The 18,886-nt window shown below is 41.9% G+C and overlaps 1 protein-coding gene across 1 annotated transcript in view; it reads right to left on the bottom strand.

Annotated features, from left to right (window-relative positions):
- LOC141103030 (cadherin-related family member 3-like) overlaps positions 1-13,236 on the bottom strand; it is an 83,522-nt gene extending 70,286 nt beyond the window's left edge. The window contains exons 1-2 of the mRNA XM_073592173.1: positions 13,087-13,236; positions 4,913-5,106 (exon numbers count right to left, since the gene is read on the bottom strand). Of these exons, the coding sequence (XP_073448274.1) occupies positions 4,913-5,106; positions 13,087-13,129 (237 nt within the window). The 5' untranslated portion in view covers positions 13,130-13,236. The remainder of the gene's footprint in view (positions 1-4,912; positions 5,107-13,086) is intronic.
- Positions 13,237-18,886: the final 5,650 nt, after the last annotated feature.

The following is an 18,886-nucleotide window of genomic DNA, read 5'->3' on the forward strand; positions in this document are numbered from 1 at the left end:
TCAAATGAAGGTGTAGAACCATCTCAAGGATGATCAGAAGAAATGGACAGCACCTGAGTTAAATATATGAGTGTCACAGCAAAGGGTCTGAATACTTAGGACCATGTGATATTTCAGTTTTTCGTTTTTAATAAATCTGCAAAAATGTCAACAATTCTGTGTTTTTCTGTCAATATGGGGTGCTGTGTGTACATTAATGTGGAAAAAAAATTAATTTAAATGATTTTAGCAAATGGCTGCAATATAACAAAGAGTGAAAAATTTAAGGGGGTCTGAATACTTTCCGTCCCCACTGTATATATCTATCTATATAGATATGTATATAGATAGATATATATATATTTCTGATATAAAACATATCAATAACATAGTATACCATATCATTAAAAAATTGTAAAACATCAAATGTCTTCATCAATTTTGGCTATGTTTTCTGCTACATATTTTTGGTAAAACAATTTCCCCAAAAAAAAGTTATAGCATCTACAAACTATGGAATATATCTTTTACATTTTTATTTATTTTATTTTATTTTACTAGTAATGGCAGCGATCAGCTACTTATAGTGGGACTGCGATATTGCGGCGAACAAATCAGACACTAACACTTTTTGGGGACCAGTGACACTAATACAGTGATCAGTGCTAAAACATATGCACTGTCACTGTACTGACACTGGCAGGGAAGGGGTTAACATCAGGGATGATCAAAGACTTAACTGTGTTCCTGGGGAGTGTCTCCTAACTGTGTGGGGGATGTGCTTGTACTGTGGGAAGACAGAGATCTGTGTTCCTGCTTACCAGGAACACAGGATGACAGCCTTCCCTTGTCACAAAACGAGAAATAAAAGAAGACCCCTGGACTTGTCATTGAGCCAAAGAACGGCTGTGATCGTGTACCTTGCTGTGGGGCAATTACTAGGAAAAAGAACCCAGGCATATTTCCAGCAGATCCTATGGGGGTAGCACTACGTACGTAAACACTCTCACTATATCTTCTAACTTGTAAAAAAAAAAAAAAAAGGTAACAGAAAAAAAAATTTGATCAGCAGGATCTATTCGAAAAATGACTAAAACATATATAAATTCGACCATATCTAAAAAAAAAAAACTAGTGCTGATGCAGTCTAGCCAATGCAATTTTCTGAATCAGCGCCCTAAATAACCCCAAGAATAGGTATTAAAAGCAAGGCACTAAGAAAAAAATGTTTTTTTTTTTTTGGGGCTGTGTTATCAATAGTATCTGCTCCTGATTAAGTGAAATAAATGTAATGAAAACGCAATGAGAGAAAGTCTTTTCACCCATTAGTGTGAAAATTGTTCTACAGCCAACCTGGTAGAAGTAAGATTGAGCTAAACTAAACTCTCAAATCATGTGATATGATTTTTGCATAAACAAGTATATACAGTACTGTGATAAATTGTGAAATGCTGTGATTATATGAAATCAGCCATTATTATTTTTTTATTTGTGTAAATATACTTTTAGTCTTATAGAAGTTGTTATATCAATGGAGATGAACCTCTAAAAAAGAAGTCCCATAGTCATCAGTGGCTTCTTTTGTGTATGTATATAGGGATGGTGGTACATCACAGCATGTACCAGGTACTTTGGTTATTCCACAATACAATACAATACAATGGAAATTACTCAAAATCTTCCTCTGTAACAGATCTCATATTTAAAATTGTTTGAATTAAGCATTGTTTGCATTACCCATCAGGTCCAAACAATTTTCCCTTTATCAGTGGGTGATATGAAATAAAAAGGGGCAGATGATTGGCTACTTTGGACAGCACAGACATCTTCTTTCTCATTCAAAGGGCATACATTCCTAAAATCTGCATTAACAAAAAAAATAAAAAGTTTACTTTGATTATCTGCAGAATCAAAGCTGCAGGGTAGGAGCATAAAATGAAAGCGAAGAGAGTCTTTTACAGTAATTAACTTATTAAAAGATCAATGATCTTGTTTTATGTGTAACCTGAGAAAGCACTGAAGAGATGTATTGATTTGTTTTAATCACATTAGTCACTGACACTTAGTAGAAATTCTAAATCTTCCAAATCATTAATATAAAGATTACTTCTTTAATCACTTCCAATGGATTAAAGTAGAACTCAAGGCAAGATTTTGTTTTGTAGTTTTGGAGAGAATTATGTCAGTTTTTTTTCTCATAGCTTTATATAATCTATTAACCCCTTTCCATACACAATATATTATTCCACAGCACTGTGCTCCTTGCCGTAGATATATTTGTGGTGCAGACCCTGGACTGGTCTGGCTGTTTGGTCTCAGGATCAGTTTCATAATAGCAGTCAGGCACACAGTAGTTCACAATCACTCAAGTCAGAAAACAGGCAGTTTATTTTGCTGAGAAAACTGGTATGGGGTCAGAGTGAGCCTTGGTATACCCCAAAAACAACTTCTAGCAAAGGATGAGGACTCTCATCTGATCTGCTCCTTCAGGGTGAAAGCACCCTCTTTAAAGTGAAGGATAAACTGGTTCCAAACAGGGATTCCTCAACAGAAGTATAGTCCTGGATGTACTGTGAAAAGGTCCTCCAAATGAAGCAAAGAAAAGACTCTAAAGTCCAAAAAGGCTGGTACTCACTGTGCCCTGACTACTGTATTGCCTCCTGCGGTATAAGACAGCTCCTATACTTAATTACCCATGTCCTGGACATTTCTGAAAGTGTTGAGGAGACTAGGGCAGAGGTCCCTGAGCCCAAGCAGGAGCTGTGATCCCAAAAAGGATTCTTGCATGCTGCAGCTGATCTCCCAGGAATGCCTTAGCCCACCAACTGGGTCTTACTCCCCAAGAAACAAGAGGAAGCTATTCTAGATCCCAGCCTAGTTATACCCCTCTCAGCCCCCTGCTGGTCACTCACTCCCATGGCCAGGAATTGGGTCAAGAGGCATTACTATGCAGGTCAGGGTCTAACAGAACCTAGAACAGACACTACTAAAAGATTGTTGCTCTCCCTGGCTACAGGAAGGCCAAAAACTAAATTTACTTAACACTAGTAGCCTACTGAGTTGCTACATATTATTAAACATTCCCCATTTTCAGAGCCAGTAGTTGGCATACTGGGGTTGGTTTACTAAAACTGGAGAGTGCAAAATCTGGTGCAGCTGTGCACGGTAACCAATCAGCTTCTAACTTCAACTTGTTCAGTTAAGCGTTGACAAAAAAACCCTGGAAGCTGATTGGTTTCTATGCAGAGCTGCACCAGATTTTGCACTCTCCAGTTATAGTAAATCAACCCCATTGTGTGGCTGCTGTCTCTCAGTCCCAGCTCAATAACAACCAGGGTGTCCACCGAACCAATGATTGGTTAGAAACCATTTAGTGGTTCTTGATTCCTGTGCCAGAGCAGACATAATGATCACATGCAGGCTGAAGGTCCCATTGACAAAAAACAAAGCCTTCAGCCTGTAGCTATACACTGCCAACTTCAGGCTGCAACGGTCTCTATTTAATAGTGTGAATGTGGCCTGGGCATCTACCCATCTGTCAGGGAATTCCTATTAGCCAGTGCACAGAGTCAGCATTGGTGCCAAATGGCTTATTTATGGGATATAGCTCTAACTCTCTAACTAGTGTCAGTGCTGACTGGTCTTTAGCATGTACCTTGTTCCCTGACTTGACACTGATTTGGATCCTGCTCTATATTCCTGTTCTATCCATTCTTGGCCTTAGCTTCATCCCTGACCTTGATCCAGCTCCCAATTTGGTAATTCATTACCTCGGCTTGATCTGTGACTTTCCTTCTGCCTCCGACTTTGCTCCATGCCATTATTGAGTGCCTACTTGCCTTACTGGCTGATGCAGCTGCCTGCTTCTATGCATAGTCCTGCTGCACACCTGCTAACATCATTTGTGAGCTCCAGAGTTCCCCTTTAACTTCTGCTGATTCTCCAGCTGACTCCTCTGCGTACATATTCCTCTGGATATTGAATGAATTAATGAATGAGTGAGTGACTTGTATAGCTCTACCTATGCGAACTCAATCGCCTCAGGGTGCTTTGCCGTGTCCATTTGCTGCGGTATAGCGCGGTCCTTTGCCCCATGGGGTCCCGACACACTTACAAACACATACACATATTTGGCCAATCTTTTTGACAGGATCTAAACTAACCTACCAGCATGTCTTTGGAGTGTGGGAAGAAACCTGAATACCCAAAGGAAACCCGTGCAGGCACAGGGAAAACATGCAAACTCTAGGCAGATGGTGTAGTGGCCGGATTTGAACAGCGACCCTATTGCTGCTAGGTGAAAGTGCTATCCACTACACCACTGTGCTGCCCTATTCCTGGTTGGCATCTTCAATTCAGGGTTCTACAAACATCTTCCAGCACTCATGTTACTCCTGTCCCCTTGCACCCTCTGTTTCACCTTTAGGGGTGCTTGGGCAGAAGATACAAGAGGGGGTGCCCTTGTCATCTCGGTTTCCTATCAGGTACATGACACCATCAATGACCTCTGGTCACAAAGGATTACTGCCCCTGTTTTGAACCCAGAAGAGCTGTTAATATGAAATTAGCTGATCTGCTAAACCCGAAAACCCTAACTGAAGTGGATTGGAAATCTTTGGAAGAAATTTGGTGTCTGTGACCACACCAGCATTGAGAGCTAAGATTGGCTTATGAGGAATAATGGCTCTTCATTTTTTACCTTTCCACACAAGTTTTATCACCTTAGAAACCCTATAAGAATATTTTTTTCCTACAATTACACTGAGGTTGTATTATGTGGTCAGTGTACATAAAAAGTGGCACCTTTCAAAACGTCATCTTTCAAGAAAACTCCCCCCCCCCCCCCGAGCACTTGTTAACCATATAACATACCTATGTGTTGTCAAAATCCAAACCATAAGTGTAATTATAATATATTTATACAGTATAGTACCTCCCAGTTATTTGCCTTAGGGATAATGATGAACGGGTGGACCACTGGATTTGAATTTACTATAAATGGTGCACCGACTATTCTATCATATTGAGCGGCTGTGGCATTCATCTTGGCAACCAATGTGCTCCGAGGGGCGTCTTCAGACAGGGTCACATTGCTGGGCAGAAACAAGGTTGGTGCAGCTGAAAGCACTAAAAAAAAAAGACAAAATTGTCATAATTATTTTTTCTGGGAATTGTGGGAAGGATCATAAAATATGTTTTACAACTCAGCTCCAAACAGCACTTTTTTTTGTGTTTCTGTTTTTAAACTTTGTCCTTCCATGGCCCTCCTTCCACCTTCTAATTCCCTTTGGGACAACCCTCAATCTTTAGGTTTTAGATTTTTAGGTTTTAGGTTATAGATTAGAGAAATGGGTAAGAATCGGTTCCAGCTTTTAACTGTTGTGTCCTCATTGTCAAGTTTTCCCCCCACATCCCATCAACAGAAATAGGAATAAAAACACCTTTCTAGTAGGGTGCAAAACAGTTAGATCCTCTGCTGAGCATGTATTGTTGTCTGTATCCCCACTAAGGGGGTTTTACGTAACTTCTTGCCCTGGTGACACCTTAAGTATCAGGGTAGGACAAAGAGTCACTTGAAGAGGAAGCGACATGAAACATTCTCAACTGTGACTGTATGGTTGATAGAGTCTACCTCTTTATTAATTCTTCTAGACTCTTTAGAGCTTTTATTACCTTTTGTTTTTAATTTTAGCAAGATATATGTTCAAATCCAGTGACAAGAAAACAGAAAGTAAGGGAAAAGGTTCCCAGACAATGATTAAAACCTTATTTGAACTGATGGGGTGCCGGAAACTTGTCTCCCACACTTGAGAAAGGAGCATGCATGCTCAGTACAAGCTTTGCGCTTGCTCTAAAACGCGTTGGGTGCCCTGCTTCCCGGTGACGTCACACACTATCCAGGGCGCTGTGCTCCATGCTGCCTTCCACCATCCTTACCCGGAACGACACAGAGCCGGCCGGTCGGCATCTCTCTCTGTCATACCGCGGTCTCTGTTAACCTGGACAGACGTGCTGCATACCAATTCTATCGGGTACTCCTTTGTACAGATGAGCTAATTTATCATGTCTATCTTGTGAGTGTTCCATTGTCGTTTTTGCCACTTTTATTTCCCATTAAATACTACACTTAGAGGCGCTTTTGTTTTTTCTCATGTTTCAGCCTCAGAGTTGACTCCACTCTTGAGAAGAGCTTCTTCCCTAAGTGCTTCAGTGTTTTAGACTTTTCCCTGCTCCACTCCCTGGCTAACTCCCTATATTACTAGGGAAAATTTCCTTGAACTATATAAAGGACTATTGGAGTGACCTTTCATTTGGCATTGCATGGGTTACTCCTCTTGGTCGCTTGCATTATATACATTTTTGTCCTGGTATGGATTGGGGGGGAGACCCCAAGCCATTTTTTTCCCCTTTTTAATTGTCAGCAATGTTTTTTTTTTTTTATTCGGCTGTCAGCAGGGAAGCCCATTGACAGCTGATGACTCATCGGTTGTTAGAGACGCCGCGCCCAGCTTCCTGTCCCTACTCCTTACCAACCAGCTGTTCACTGCGTTCTGGTTAAACAAAGCTTTGCCCAATCAGGGCTTAGAATGCATGCAGTGCGCAGTGCATTGCAGGGCATTCGGGGGAGCGAAAATCTGCCATTGTCTTGCAAATTCGGGTATTCACCGGACAGGCAAACAGGCGATCTTCAGGCTGTCCAGAAAGTAGAATTGTATTCCAAACATATATAGAGTGTAAAAGGCAACACATTTTAGGGATGACACTGCTCCCCCTTCATCAAAGCTTTAAAAAAAAAAAAAAATAGCATGGACTCTGGATAATGCTATATACAGTATGTAGAGGAAAGAGGAAATTGGATATATTCGTGTTTGGACTGCCAACATCCTAAACATACAAAAGGTGTGTACACCTACACCGTAGTGCAGGATTGGAGCAGCCCCCTTGGACTTTTTAGGCAGAAATGGTCATAAAGATAATTTTATAGTAAAAGGTAATATATTGCCACTTTTATTAATACAAAACATAAAAACGTATTAAAGAATTCTGTATATGGTATGATATGGTATTATATTTGGTATGGGGGTCCCGGGATGTCATGGCATGGGGCAGTGATGGCGAACCTTGGCACCCCAGATGTTTTGGAACTACTTTTCCCATGATGCTCAACTACACTGCAGAGTGCATGAGCATCATGGGAAATGTAGTTCCAAAACATCTGGGGTGCCAAGGTTCGCCATCACTGGCATAGGGGCACACAGCAATGTCTCAAAGCATTAATTCCTCTGGAGTTTAAGACTCTCAATACCGGAAATTAGAGGTAATTGGAGAGGAATTAATGCTTTGCGACATTGCTGTGTGCCCCTATGCCATGACATCCCGGGACCCCCATGCCAAATATAATACCATATACAGAATTCTTTAAACATTAATCTTTAATTTCAGATCTGCTCGTCCCTGGTATTCTATATCCTTGGCTATTTTCTTTCCCATTATAGTTTACAATTTTTCTTCCTTTCCCTGTTTGCTTTTTTCCTATGTATATCATTTTTGTTTAATCGATCACTGTTTTTTGTTGTTGTATGTTTCTTTATTGTGGTTTTTGAATTATTAATTGCCCACTGTGACTGTTGTGGCCACCAGATCTGCTAGATGGCGATGTGCACGTCCCCTGTGGAGTCTTCTGCTTACACTACCCGGCAGGTAGGCTCCACCCGCTTGTGGCCGGTGGCCAGCACGGGAGGTTTACACTTCCTACTATCCGCACTGCCTTTTTGCGGGGAGGAGCTCCTACCCACCCCTGCTGTGTCATATGACGCTGCTGGGGAATTCTTTGCGCCGGTGACGCTCTGACGCGTGATGTTATCCCACTCGATCGGTGGGGCAGCACCGCGCACCATTGCGTCAGAGAACCGCCTTGTCCCTGTCCTGAGCAGCTCTGATTGGCGTTGTCTTTGATGTCAGGGTTCCAGCACCTCCTCCCCACGGCTTATTGGCTCTCCCTAAGGAATATTCCCTATATAAGCAGACACACCTGATAGGCATGTCTCTGATTGAGTATTGCTGCGATGGTGTGGTTATCTGCATTGGTGTGTTGAAGGTTAATGTACTATATGGTGGGGTGATGAGATATCTGATTCCGCTACCTTATTTCTATGCAACATTCAACCCGTTTGCTGATGTTTAAGTTTAGGAAGTATGTGTTAATACGCTCCTCCAATTGCTTTTTTTGCTTTAGATATTGATACATTTTTGTCTGGTGTAGCCTACAAGGCTTTTATTGTGGATGTTTGCGCTTGTTCATCCTGGGATGCACGCCCACCCATCCTCTGCTCTGCGGACTTCTTCAGTCATTTTGGGATTCCCCATTGATTTTATTCCTTGTGTTTCCTTTTTTATTTATTGTACTGTGGATCATCATGTGAGTATTAGAATGGTTACATATATTATATACCAAATTTATACTCTTATATTGCTTGCTATGTTCACATCGTGATTTACAGTGTGATTATCATGCCACTATGTTTACATTTCAGACAATGAGAATTAAAGTCACCCAGACATAATCTTCCTTGATGAAGGAAGACACATTGTTCATTCCGAAACATGTTGGGCTATACACAAGAAATCCCTATTGACTGACGACAGCTCATCTCTGGCAGCACAGGGCATACTTGCCTTTTGTTGGGTTTGACAAATATGTTTTGATGTACCACCATTTTTTTCTAATTTTGTACTGTGTGCTTTACATTATTTGCCTTGTTGGCTAAGTCTATATATAAAAAAGTTTTTATGTTTTGTATTAATAAAAGTGTCAATATATTACCTTTTAATATAAAATTATCTTTATGACCATTTCTTTCTAAAAAGTCCAAGGGGGCTGCTCCAATCCTGCACTACTGTGTAGGTGTACAAAACTTTTGTATACACAGTATGTACTGTAAAGCTACGGGGAAAAAGCTACATCCAGCTGCTGTATGTGACCAGCTTTATAGTACATACAATATATACCATTATCCAGAGTCCATACCATCTTTTTGAAAAGCCCTGGTGAAGAAGAAGCTGTCTGATCCCTGAAAAGTGTTGGCTTTTACACTATAATTTATGTTTGGAATAAAATCCTACTTTCTGGACTCTATAATTTCAGTGTGGCAATATGAAGACTTATGCGCTGCAATGATTAAAATTTGACCGAGATTCTAATCTTTCCCAACTTTATACTAAACTTTAAAAACAACTTGGTTGGAGCTGGATTTTCATAACAGATACCTTTATTCATATTTCTTTTTTCATCATACAAGCTTATTGATGCATTGCACAATACAAGAAGTATACAGAGTGAAGTTGAAAACATACAGACATGGCATTGGAAGAAATAAGTACAGAAATAATGCATAATGTTATGGGGGTGAGGGAGTTCCACTGAGTTTGGCAGAGCAAAATCTCACAAGGTATAAATCATACATACTCATAACATAAAACTAGACTAAAATAAAATAAGTGAATAGATTAAACAAAGCCATAAGCCCATCTCTCATTTATAGGAGGAGTGCAGATAGAAGTGGTCTTGACAGGTCTATGCATGAAAGGAACAAAAAGAGATTATCTGTCAGAGTGCTAAAATACCAAAAGGTTAATGCCGCGTACACACGGTCGGACTTTTCGTCTACAAAAGTCCAACGGACGCCGACGGACTAAAGCTGGCTGGTAATCCGTTCGTGTGTGGGCTTCTCCGGACTTTCAGCAGACTTTTTCAGCCTCAAATCCGACGGACTTTAGATTTGAAACATGCTTCAAATCTTTACGTCGTAACTACGACGGACCCCGAAATCCGCTCGTCTGTGTGCTAGTCCGACGGACAAAAACCCATGCTAGGGCAGCTATTGGCTACTGGCTATGAACTTCCTTATTTTAGTCCGGTGTACGTCATCACGTACGAATCCGTCGGACTTTTGTGTGGTCGTGTGTAGGCAAGTCCGTTCGTTAGAAAGTCTGCTGCAAGTCCGCCGAAAGTCCGCCGGAAGTCTGTCGGACAGGCTGTCGGACTTTTGTAGACGAAAAGTCCGACCGTGTGTACGCGGCATAAGAGGCACCATACATGAAGAGGGACCAGACCTTGGCAAATGTAATGGGACATCCCAATGAGAGTAAACAAGTTTCCTAAATCATAAAGAATTGTCAAGCCATTTCTCAAAATCTGGAGGGGAATTTGCAAGTTAACACATTGCTATTGACTTGCGAATCATCTTAAATAATAGTTCTGAGATCACGATAACTGTGTAATGTTCAGTGTTCATGGTAATACCTAGTAGACATAAGTCTGATAACTTCAGATCAAGGGGAACTGGACAGCCCATGCAGTCATGAATAAGTTTGGTGGTTTGGGTCAATAGATCAATTCTAAGTAGTATACCACGCTAAAGCGAGTAAGTGAAAAAATAGATAATAAATGGCTGCAGTGACTAACCATGTGATATTAACATAGCAAAGCCTATAAACAAAAAAAGTTGCGCTAATCCCAAATAAACAAAACATATGCATTGATATTTCAAATGTGACATAATATACTCAGTGCATTTAAAAAATGACCTTATATCATTCAAGTGATGAAAAAAAGGAAACAGTTAAAAAAAAAAATGTGTGCAGGAAATTAATCCACGTGATAAGTATGGGGGAATCCAAAAGCTGATTGGATAGGGATTCCACCACCCAAAATCATGCAGAGCCTTCTAGAATGATCAAACATGCAGGCAGAACAGCCTCTGCAGGGTATGGTAAAAAGTGAAGCCTCTGGAACGCTCTGGTGAAAAGGAATATATTTCAGGGTGGTCAAACTCACTATAGGGTAGCCAAACCAGCCAAAACCAGGAGGTAGGCCATACAGAAAGAAAGCTCCAATAGTGTAACACTGTATACAGGTACAGGCAGTCCCCTAGTTACAAACATCTGACTTACAAACGGAGGGAGACAACAGGAAGTTAGAGGAAATCTACCCCTAGGAAGGGAAATTAACTCTTGTAAGGGTTATTATGGGAAAAAGGTACCTCCCAAAATGTTCAAAATCCAATTGTCATTGGAACAGAAAGTGAGGTGAAATCTTCTGAACAGGAGCACAGACAGCAAAACAAACATTACAGGAGTGTTAACCCTTCTCTATGGTATCAAGAAAGCTTAAAAATAGTTTTTTTTTGGCTGGAGCTGCACTTAAAAAATGTACCTGTTGCAACTTACAAACAGATTCAACTTAAGAACAAACCTACAGACCTGATCTTGTTTGTAACCCGGGGACCGCCTGTATATTCTTTATTGAATAAAGACAAAAGACTACTTACCTTTTGTTGAAAGCAATAAAGCCTGGATAAAAAACATTTGCCAGCAAACACAGAACAACTCACCCTCACTTCCGCGGTCACGTGGGGTGGTGGAATCCCTATCCAATCAGCTCTGTTTTTAATTTCCTCATACTTATCACGTGGATTCATTTCCTGCACACATTTTTTTTTAACTTTTTTTTTATCACTTGAATGATATAAGGACATTTTATTTGTATTATGTCACATTTGAAAAAATAATGCATATGTTTTGTTTATTTGAGATTAGCGCAACTTTCTTTGGAGTCAATAGGCCTGTATATCTGGGCAGTTCCAGAAGAGATAGTAAAAGATAGGGTCTGGGAAGCCTAGGACAACTAGGGAAAAAGTAAGGGCAAAATGTAGCTATTCTCCTGGTGAAGGATAAAGGTCTGAGTGAGTCGGGGAAAGACCAAGTTTGGGTCCTCCTAAGGCCTCCTCCGGTTCCCCTGTGCAATTTGGAACAACAAAGGCAGTTGGATTTTAGGAACTGGTAGGATGGAAAATTAGCCATGTTCCAAGAGTTGGTCCAAGAACAGCAAAGTCAGCTCCAAACTAGAGTTGGTTGTTGGGAATGATCGTTCAAAGAGGTGCAAGTCAGTGAGGAAGTTTTAGATACCTTTGCTCATATTTAGTTACATATAACCACCATCTGCTGCATAATCTGCACAAACCAAGTACATTCTGGTGCTTTATATTTGACATCTGGAAAACTAAAAAGTCTTCCCTTGCAGTTGGGCTGCCCTACACTGCAAGGCTTAACTGCTTGTTTAGTCTAGGGGGGCATGAAAAACATGAAAAGTACTTTTATCTTCCTGATCTTCTGCTCAGTGCTCCCCTCTGCTCCAGCAGTAAACTTTTACGTGGCATTCTCAGACCCAATGCAGGGCTATGGTCTCTGCATCGGTCTTGATGATGTTAGAGATCCTTAGACCACTGGAGTGTAGGGGAGAAGAGGCTACAGGGATCAGTCATACAGAGCAGAGGCACCTGTGGGAGCAAAGAGAAAGTAGGTAAAACTACTGTACCCAGTCCCCGGGCACAAACGAGCAGTTAACCAACTGCAAGGGAGGACGTTTTTTCAGTTTTCATAGGTGTGTCACATAAGCTGAGATATAGACAAATGTCCACTGAGTGTTAAAGTGGAAATACACTTCATCTGAGCACCACAACCCAAAAGATGCAATTGAATTAATTTTTATCATTCAAAGAAAACTCCCCCATCCATCCATGTCTCCATGCTTTATTTTGTTGAGAAATCACCTTGAAAAACACCCACCTATCATTTCTGGCCGTAGCCATCTTGAGTAAAGGCAGATGATTCAAGAAGCATTTACTTCCTAGAATCCACCTGCCCTTCGCTCAGGTATGCAAGCAGGAGAGGGTGTGCTTAGCTGAGAAAGCCCCTCCTCCCTTCCTGAAGACTCCTGGGATGTATGACATCATTTGCCTAGGCATGGAGACCAGAAAGTAACTGAAGAAATGTTTAAAAAAAAGAATTTAAAACAAGCAAATATGATATACTTTCTCATCCATTTACTAATGCTAGAAGCATAAAGATTAAAAATAGTCAACGTTGATTGAGAGAGTGAAGTACCACCTTAATGATTTTTATTTGGTATATTAGAACCATTTATAATTGGGGAAATCAAAATGTTGCCACCTCCGAAATATCCTTTTCTATAGATAACATCTTGCAACAACAGCATGAAAAAGGAGTTCATAAAAGCAGAGCTTTTTCTAACTTTCCTGCACTCACCTTGAATGCTGCTGAGTAATAATGTCACCTGGAGCAGCGACATCTCGAGAATGTTGTCCAGCAGAGCTTGCAGCCGGTACACTCAAAGCATGTGATCTGATTAACACACAGCAATTAATAGACTGTTATATAAGTGGGGCACACCTCCATCAATTAAACTCTTTATAGCAAGAGCTTTGCCTTGGATGAAGTCACAATCGATACAAACAAAAAAAAAAACTTTGGAAAGTCTTGCTAAACATGTTTACCTAGACACTGTTTTATTATGTCTTGATAACTGGATCTATAGCTGCTGATCTGTGACTGAGCAAACATTGACAACATCTACAAACTGTGACTCAAACTGTACATCTTAAAGGGAAACTATCAAGATAAATCTATGGGGGCTGCCATTGTTAACTTGTTTTAAATGTGCACTCTGGGGTGTCTTCTTTTATTTACAGAATTCAAATAATTGGTCATTCTTGTTTTTTCTTTCGCTGAGCTTTTGCTATCAGAAGATTCACATATAAAAGATAAGTATGGGGGTTTGTTTTTTTTGTAGAATTATACTTGCCTAGGTGGATGCTGCATCTGTCTCCCGCAGGCTCTAACACTGAGAGCTGAGCGATCAAACACCAACGATCGCTCGGTTCTCAGGCTCCCTGAGCAGAGAGCTGGTGACTGTCAGTCACCGCTCCCTGCTCTGCTCCCCCCCCCCCGACGCTCACTGGAACGATGTGCTGTGGAGGGCAGCTCAGGCTCTCAGTGGCTCGCTGTGAGGCTAAGCCGGGCATGTGGGCGGATCCCGACTTCATTGTCGCGGCCCTGCCCGAGCTTGGACCAGCTCTGTGACATCAGCCGACAGCCGGCTTCAGCCTGCTGCCTGCTGAAAACTGGGCACAGGAGTGCAGTTTTGATAATGTCTCGTGGGTGGGATGAAACGCGTCAGCTCACCGCGGGTGGTGACGTAATTAATAAAAAGTCAACAGCCACTTCCGGTTCCGGGTTTTAAAACTGTTTTCTGTGTTTTAATATGTGAGTGGATATTGTTAGCTATTTATTCAATAAACAAACGGAATTACGCTATATCTTTCTCTTTGCCATATATCACTGATGATCCGCTGAGATTAAGGCACGTTACAGTTGGAGATGCAGCTTGTGGGACTACAGAACCCAGCCATCCTTCGAAGCGCCTATGATTATTGGTGGGGAGCCCTGGTTTTCTGAACAACATACGCTGCAGCTGTAGACACAGCTTGTGGAACCACAGAACCCAGCCACCCTCCTGAGCGCTTGTGACTTCTGTTTTGGGAGTCCTGGATTTCTGGTGAGTGAGGGGGCACACAGAGGGGAGCACAGATTATCTTCTCAGCACTTGGCACTTTATATTACACATATTGAAAATTTTTGAAGCAGCATTGTAAAGTTTGAAGTCCACAAACTCTCTACACACTTGAATCTTTTATGGACTATCATCATTTATTAATAGCAATATTGATTTTTTATGGTTAATGGTACCATTGGTATTCATCTATTTGTTTATTTTATGTTATTGATGTATTTGTTTAGCACTAGGTAGCGCTCTTACTTTGATCACATATTTAAAGGCACATGCACTTTAAGAGCAGCAACCCTAAGGCCCCTTTCACACTGGGGCGGGGGCGGCGCCGGCAGTAAAGCGCCGCTATTGTTAGCGGCTCTTTACTGTCGGTATTCGGCCACTAGCGGGGCGGTTCTACCCCCGCTAGCGGCCGAGAAAGGGTTAAAAATCACTGCAAAGCGCCTCTGCAGAGGCGCTTTGCCGGCGGTATAGCCGTGCTGTCCCATTGATTTTAATGGGCAGGAACGGTGTATACACCGCTCCTTCCCCGCTCCAAAGATGCTGCTGGCAGGACTTTTTTTCCCGTCCTGCCAGCGCACCACTCCAGTCTGAAAGCCCTCAGGGCTTTCCCACTGGAGACAAAGCAGAGGCACTTTCGGGTCGGTTTGCAGGCGCTATTATTAGCGCAATAGCGCCTGAAAACCGCCCCAGTGTGAAAGGGCCCTTACTTTAGTGTTTACTCACAGTGTTCACACACTTAATATATGTTTTTCACCATCCACTAGCACAGGAATTTATAGGTGTGTTACGCATATTTATATTCTTGTTTCTTTTTTACAGGAACGTGTGCGTTGGGAATAGTGCGTTGAATTATAGGAAGAAGGCGCACCAGCCTAGTGCATTACTGTTTAACTGTTTATTGGACAAGAAATAGATATCATAATACTCACAAAAGGAGAAATAATACAGGCGTAACCTAAACCAATCGCCACCAGGCGCATCGCCATCGGATTGAGTGCAGCTAATGCATTTTGAGGGACAAGCCCTCTTCCTCAAAGATATGGTTTATATGCCACTGTTTTTAAGTTTCTTCTATGTTATTCCTATGAAATCTATATGTAAGTACCTTTTGACTCAAAATATTGTATAAATGTATTACATGATACTATCTGCTTTTACATGTCACTGCACATATATTATGCATCATATTTATGTTGCAGATAAAGATAAAGTCACCCAAAGTAAATCTGCCCTGATGAAGGAAAATATGTACCAATAAAAAAATTTCCGAAACATGTCGGGATGTATGCTCCAAATCTCCATGGACTGGCCTCAGCTTGACTTTGGCAGTGCCTTGATTATTAGCCTTGGGTTTGATATATATGTATATCTATATATTATGAATTCTATTGGTGTACTTTGCATAATTTTTAAACGATTGTTGTCTGTTGGCAATACTTACCGTTTTGTATCTCAATAAAAGTGGCACACAGTTGCCTTTTACATACCTTTATACTTTTTTCTGCCTAAAAATTCCAAGGGGGCGGCTCCCAGTGCACCAGTTGCATGTTCTCTATGTCTATAATTCAGGATGTTGGCAGTCCCTCACATTCCATTCCCTAGCAATCTTCTTCCTCTTCCTCAAACATGTTTGTTTTTAGCCCTGGTTTTCCCCAAATTGAAGAGGGAAGCAAGGCTCCTGCGCTTACATTGGTGATTTAAGATGGTGGATACTTACAGTATTTTCAATTTGGAATCCCTGATGACTGGACTGCCAGAAAGATTACTATGCCTGTAGTGGCATTGGATTATGCAGGCACCATCAGAAGGGAGTTAAATCTGCCAAAGCTCAAGCAACCTTTAGCAACCTCCTGGAGGAACCCTATTTGAAAATAGCTGCTCTAAGATAAGTAGCCACTGACGATGATCTTTAAGCTATCATTTAGGGATATTCTCCTCACTGACCACCATTGTAAGGAGCATTTTTCCCACTGACCACCAGTGTAAGGGATCCCTTCTTTCAATGACAATCATGGAAAGGGGTCTTCTCCCACTTACCACCAATCTTAGGGGTCCCATCTTCGCTGACCACCAAAGAAAGAGTGTATGTTTTCATGGACAAACTATGTAAGCCAGTATTTTTCCATTAAAGGATTAGTTCACTGTTACAGAAAAAATGTAAAGGTGAAATAACACTGGACACCCTCCCCACCGCCCTCTGTCCACGCTGTAATTACATTGATGCTAAAGTCTTGGTTTTTTTTTCCTTTAAATAATAATAAACATGTTATACTTAACTGCTCTGTGTAGTGGTTTTGCACAGAGCAACCCTGATCCTCCTCTTCTCGGGTCCAACGCTAACACTCCTGGCTTCTCCCTCCTGTTGAGTGCCCCCACACCAAGCAGCTTGCTATGGGGGCACCCGAGCCGAGTCACAGCTCCGTGTGTCCATTCAGCCCCGCCCCCTCTCTCTCCTCATTGATTAACTGAATTTGATTGACAGCAGCGGGAGCCAAAGGTGCTGCTGCTGTGTCTCAACCAATCAGTAGGGAGAGTCCCAGACGGCCAAGGCACTCGTGCACATCGCTGGATCAAGGTGGGCTCAGTTAAGTATAAGGGGGGCTGAGGGGGGCTTCTGCACACTAAAGGTTTTTTATCTTAATGCATAGAATGCATTAAGATAAAAAAAAATTTTATGCCTTTAGAACTACTTTAACTCCTGGGTTGCTGAGCTGTCAGCACCCCTGTAGCTCTGTAGCTGCTCCAGTGGTCTGAGGATTTGAAGTGCCCTCTCTTCTCTGTCAGTGCTTCCAGGAGGGACTAGACTGATTCTGACTGGTCAGCCTTATCCCAGTCTCAATCAGAATCGGTCTGGTCCATCCCGGAAGTGCTGACGGAAAAGAGGGAGAAGAGAGGGGATTTTAAATCCCCGGACTGTTGGAACAGCTGCGGGGGATCTGACAACTCAGCAACCCCGGGGGGTAAGTACAGCGTGGACAGAGAGGGTGGAGAGGGTGTCCAGTGTTAGTTCCTTTACATTTTTTCTTTAACTGCTTGCCGCGGTACGGCTCTCGCTCTGGCACACCGACATATGACGGCGTCCCAGAATGGCCGCTTTTGCATGCCCATCACGGCCTCGCCATGTTGCTAGGACATGGCGCGACCACAATCTCTGTAAAGACCCGCACCTCTTTAACCATGTGATCGGCTGTGTCCAATCACAGCCGGTCACATGTAAACGCAAAGATGCCGGTAATCGGGCTCCTCGCCTCACACTGACAGAGTGTGTGACGAGGAGAGCCGATCAGCGGCATCTCCTCACAGGGGACATCTAGGGATGTAATCAGGGCACTGATCATCAGTGCCCTGATTAAAATATAGCGTCAACTGTGTCACCAATCAGTGCCCACCATTGCCCACCAGTGCCAGCAATCAGTGCCCACTACTGACCACAAGTGCCACCAATCAGTGCCCATTAGCGATGCCAGTCAGTGCTGGCTATCAGTGCCGCCTATCAGTGCCGCCCATCAATGCCCATCACTGCCGTTGATCAATGCCCATCGGTGTGGCCCATCAGTGCCACCCATCAATGCCCATCAGTGCCCATCAGTACCGCCTATCCGTGCCGCCTATTAATGCCCACCAGTGCCGCCTATCAGTGCCCACCAGTACTGCCTATCAGTGCTCATCAGTGCCACCTATCAGTGCCCATAAGTGCTGCATATTAGTGCCTCCTCATCAGTGCCACCTAATCAGTGCCCATAAGTGCCGCCTCATCAGTGCCCATAAGTGCCACCTCATCAATGCCCATCAGTGCCGCCTCATCAGCGCACATCAGTGAAGGAGAAAAATTACTTAGTTACAAATTTTACTGACAGGAACTAAGTAAAAAAAATGTTTTTATCAAAATTTTTGGTCTTCTTTTTTTTTTTTTTGTAAAAAATAAAAAAACCAGTAGTGATTAAATACCACAAAAAGAAAGCTCTATTTGTGTGAAGAAAATGATTAAAAATTTGTTTGGGTACAGTGCTGCACTAATACGCAATTGTCATTCAAAGTGCGACAGCGCTAAAAGCTGAAAATGGCTTAGACAGGAAGGGGGTGTAAGTGCCCAGTAGGCAAGTAGTTAAAGGTGAATTAACCCTTTACCCATCATTATGCAGAAACACAACAATTTTCACTGTTGGCATTCATTTTCTGGTCATACTATTACAAATTGTATTTTATTTTTATTACTGAAAACAATTTTGTCATATATAGCATCCCTGCATGCCAAATACGTTGAGTATGCCATAATCCTTATTCTTTTTTTTTTTCTTATATGTCAAAGCATTGTTCACACTAATGTACAGTGAGCGGTAGATACAGTAATTATTAGAAAAGGTTCCTCTGTGTTAAAAAGGTTGTGAAATGTTGGTTTAGACAGTCCAGAAATTTGGCTTTTACTGCCACCTGCTGTTTCCTTTTTATAATGCAGTCCCAGGTCAATGTAGGATA

This window comes from Aquarana catesbeiana, linkage group LG07, assembly GCF_042186555.1.
Source record: "Aquarana catesbeiana isolate 2022-GZ linkage group LG07, ASM4218655v1, whole genome shotgun sequence".
Lineage (NCBI taxonomy): Eukaryota > Metazoa > Chordata > Amphibia > Anura > Ranidae > Aquarana > Aquarana catesbeiana.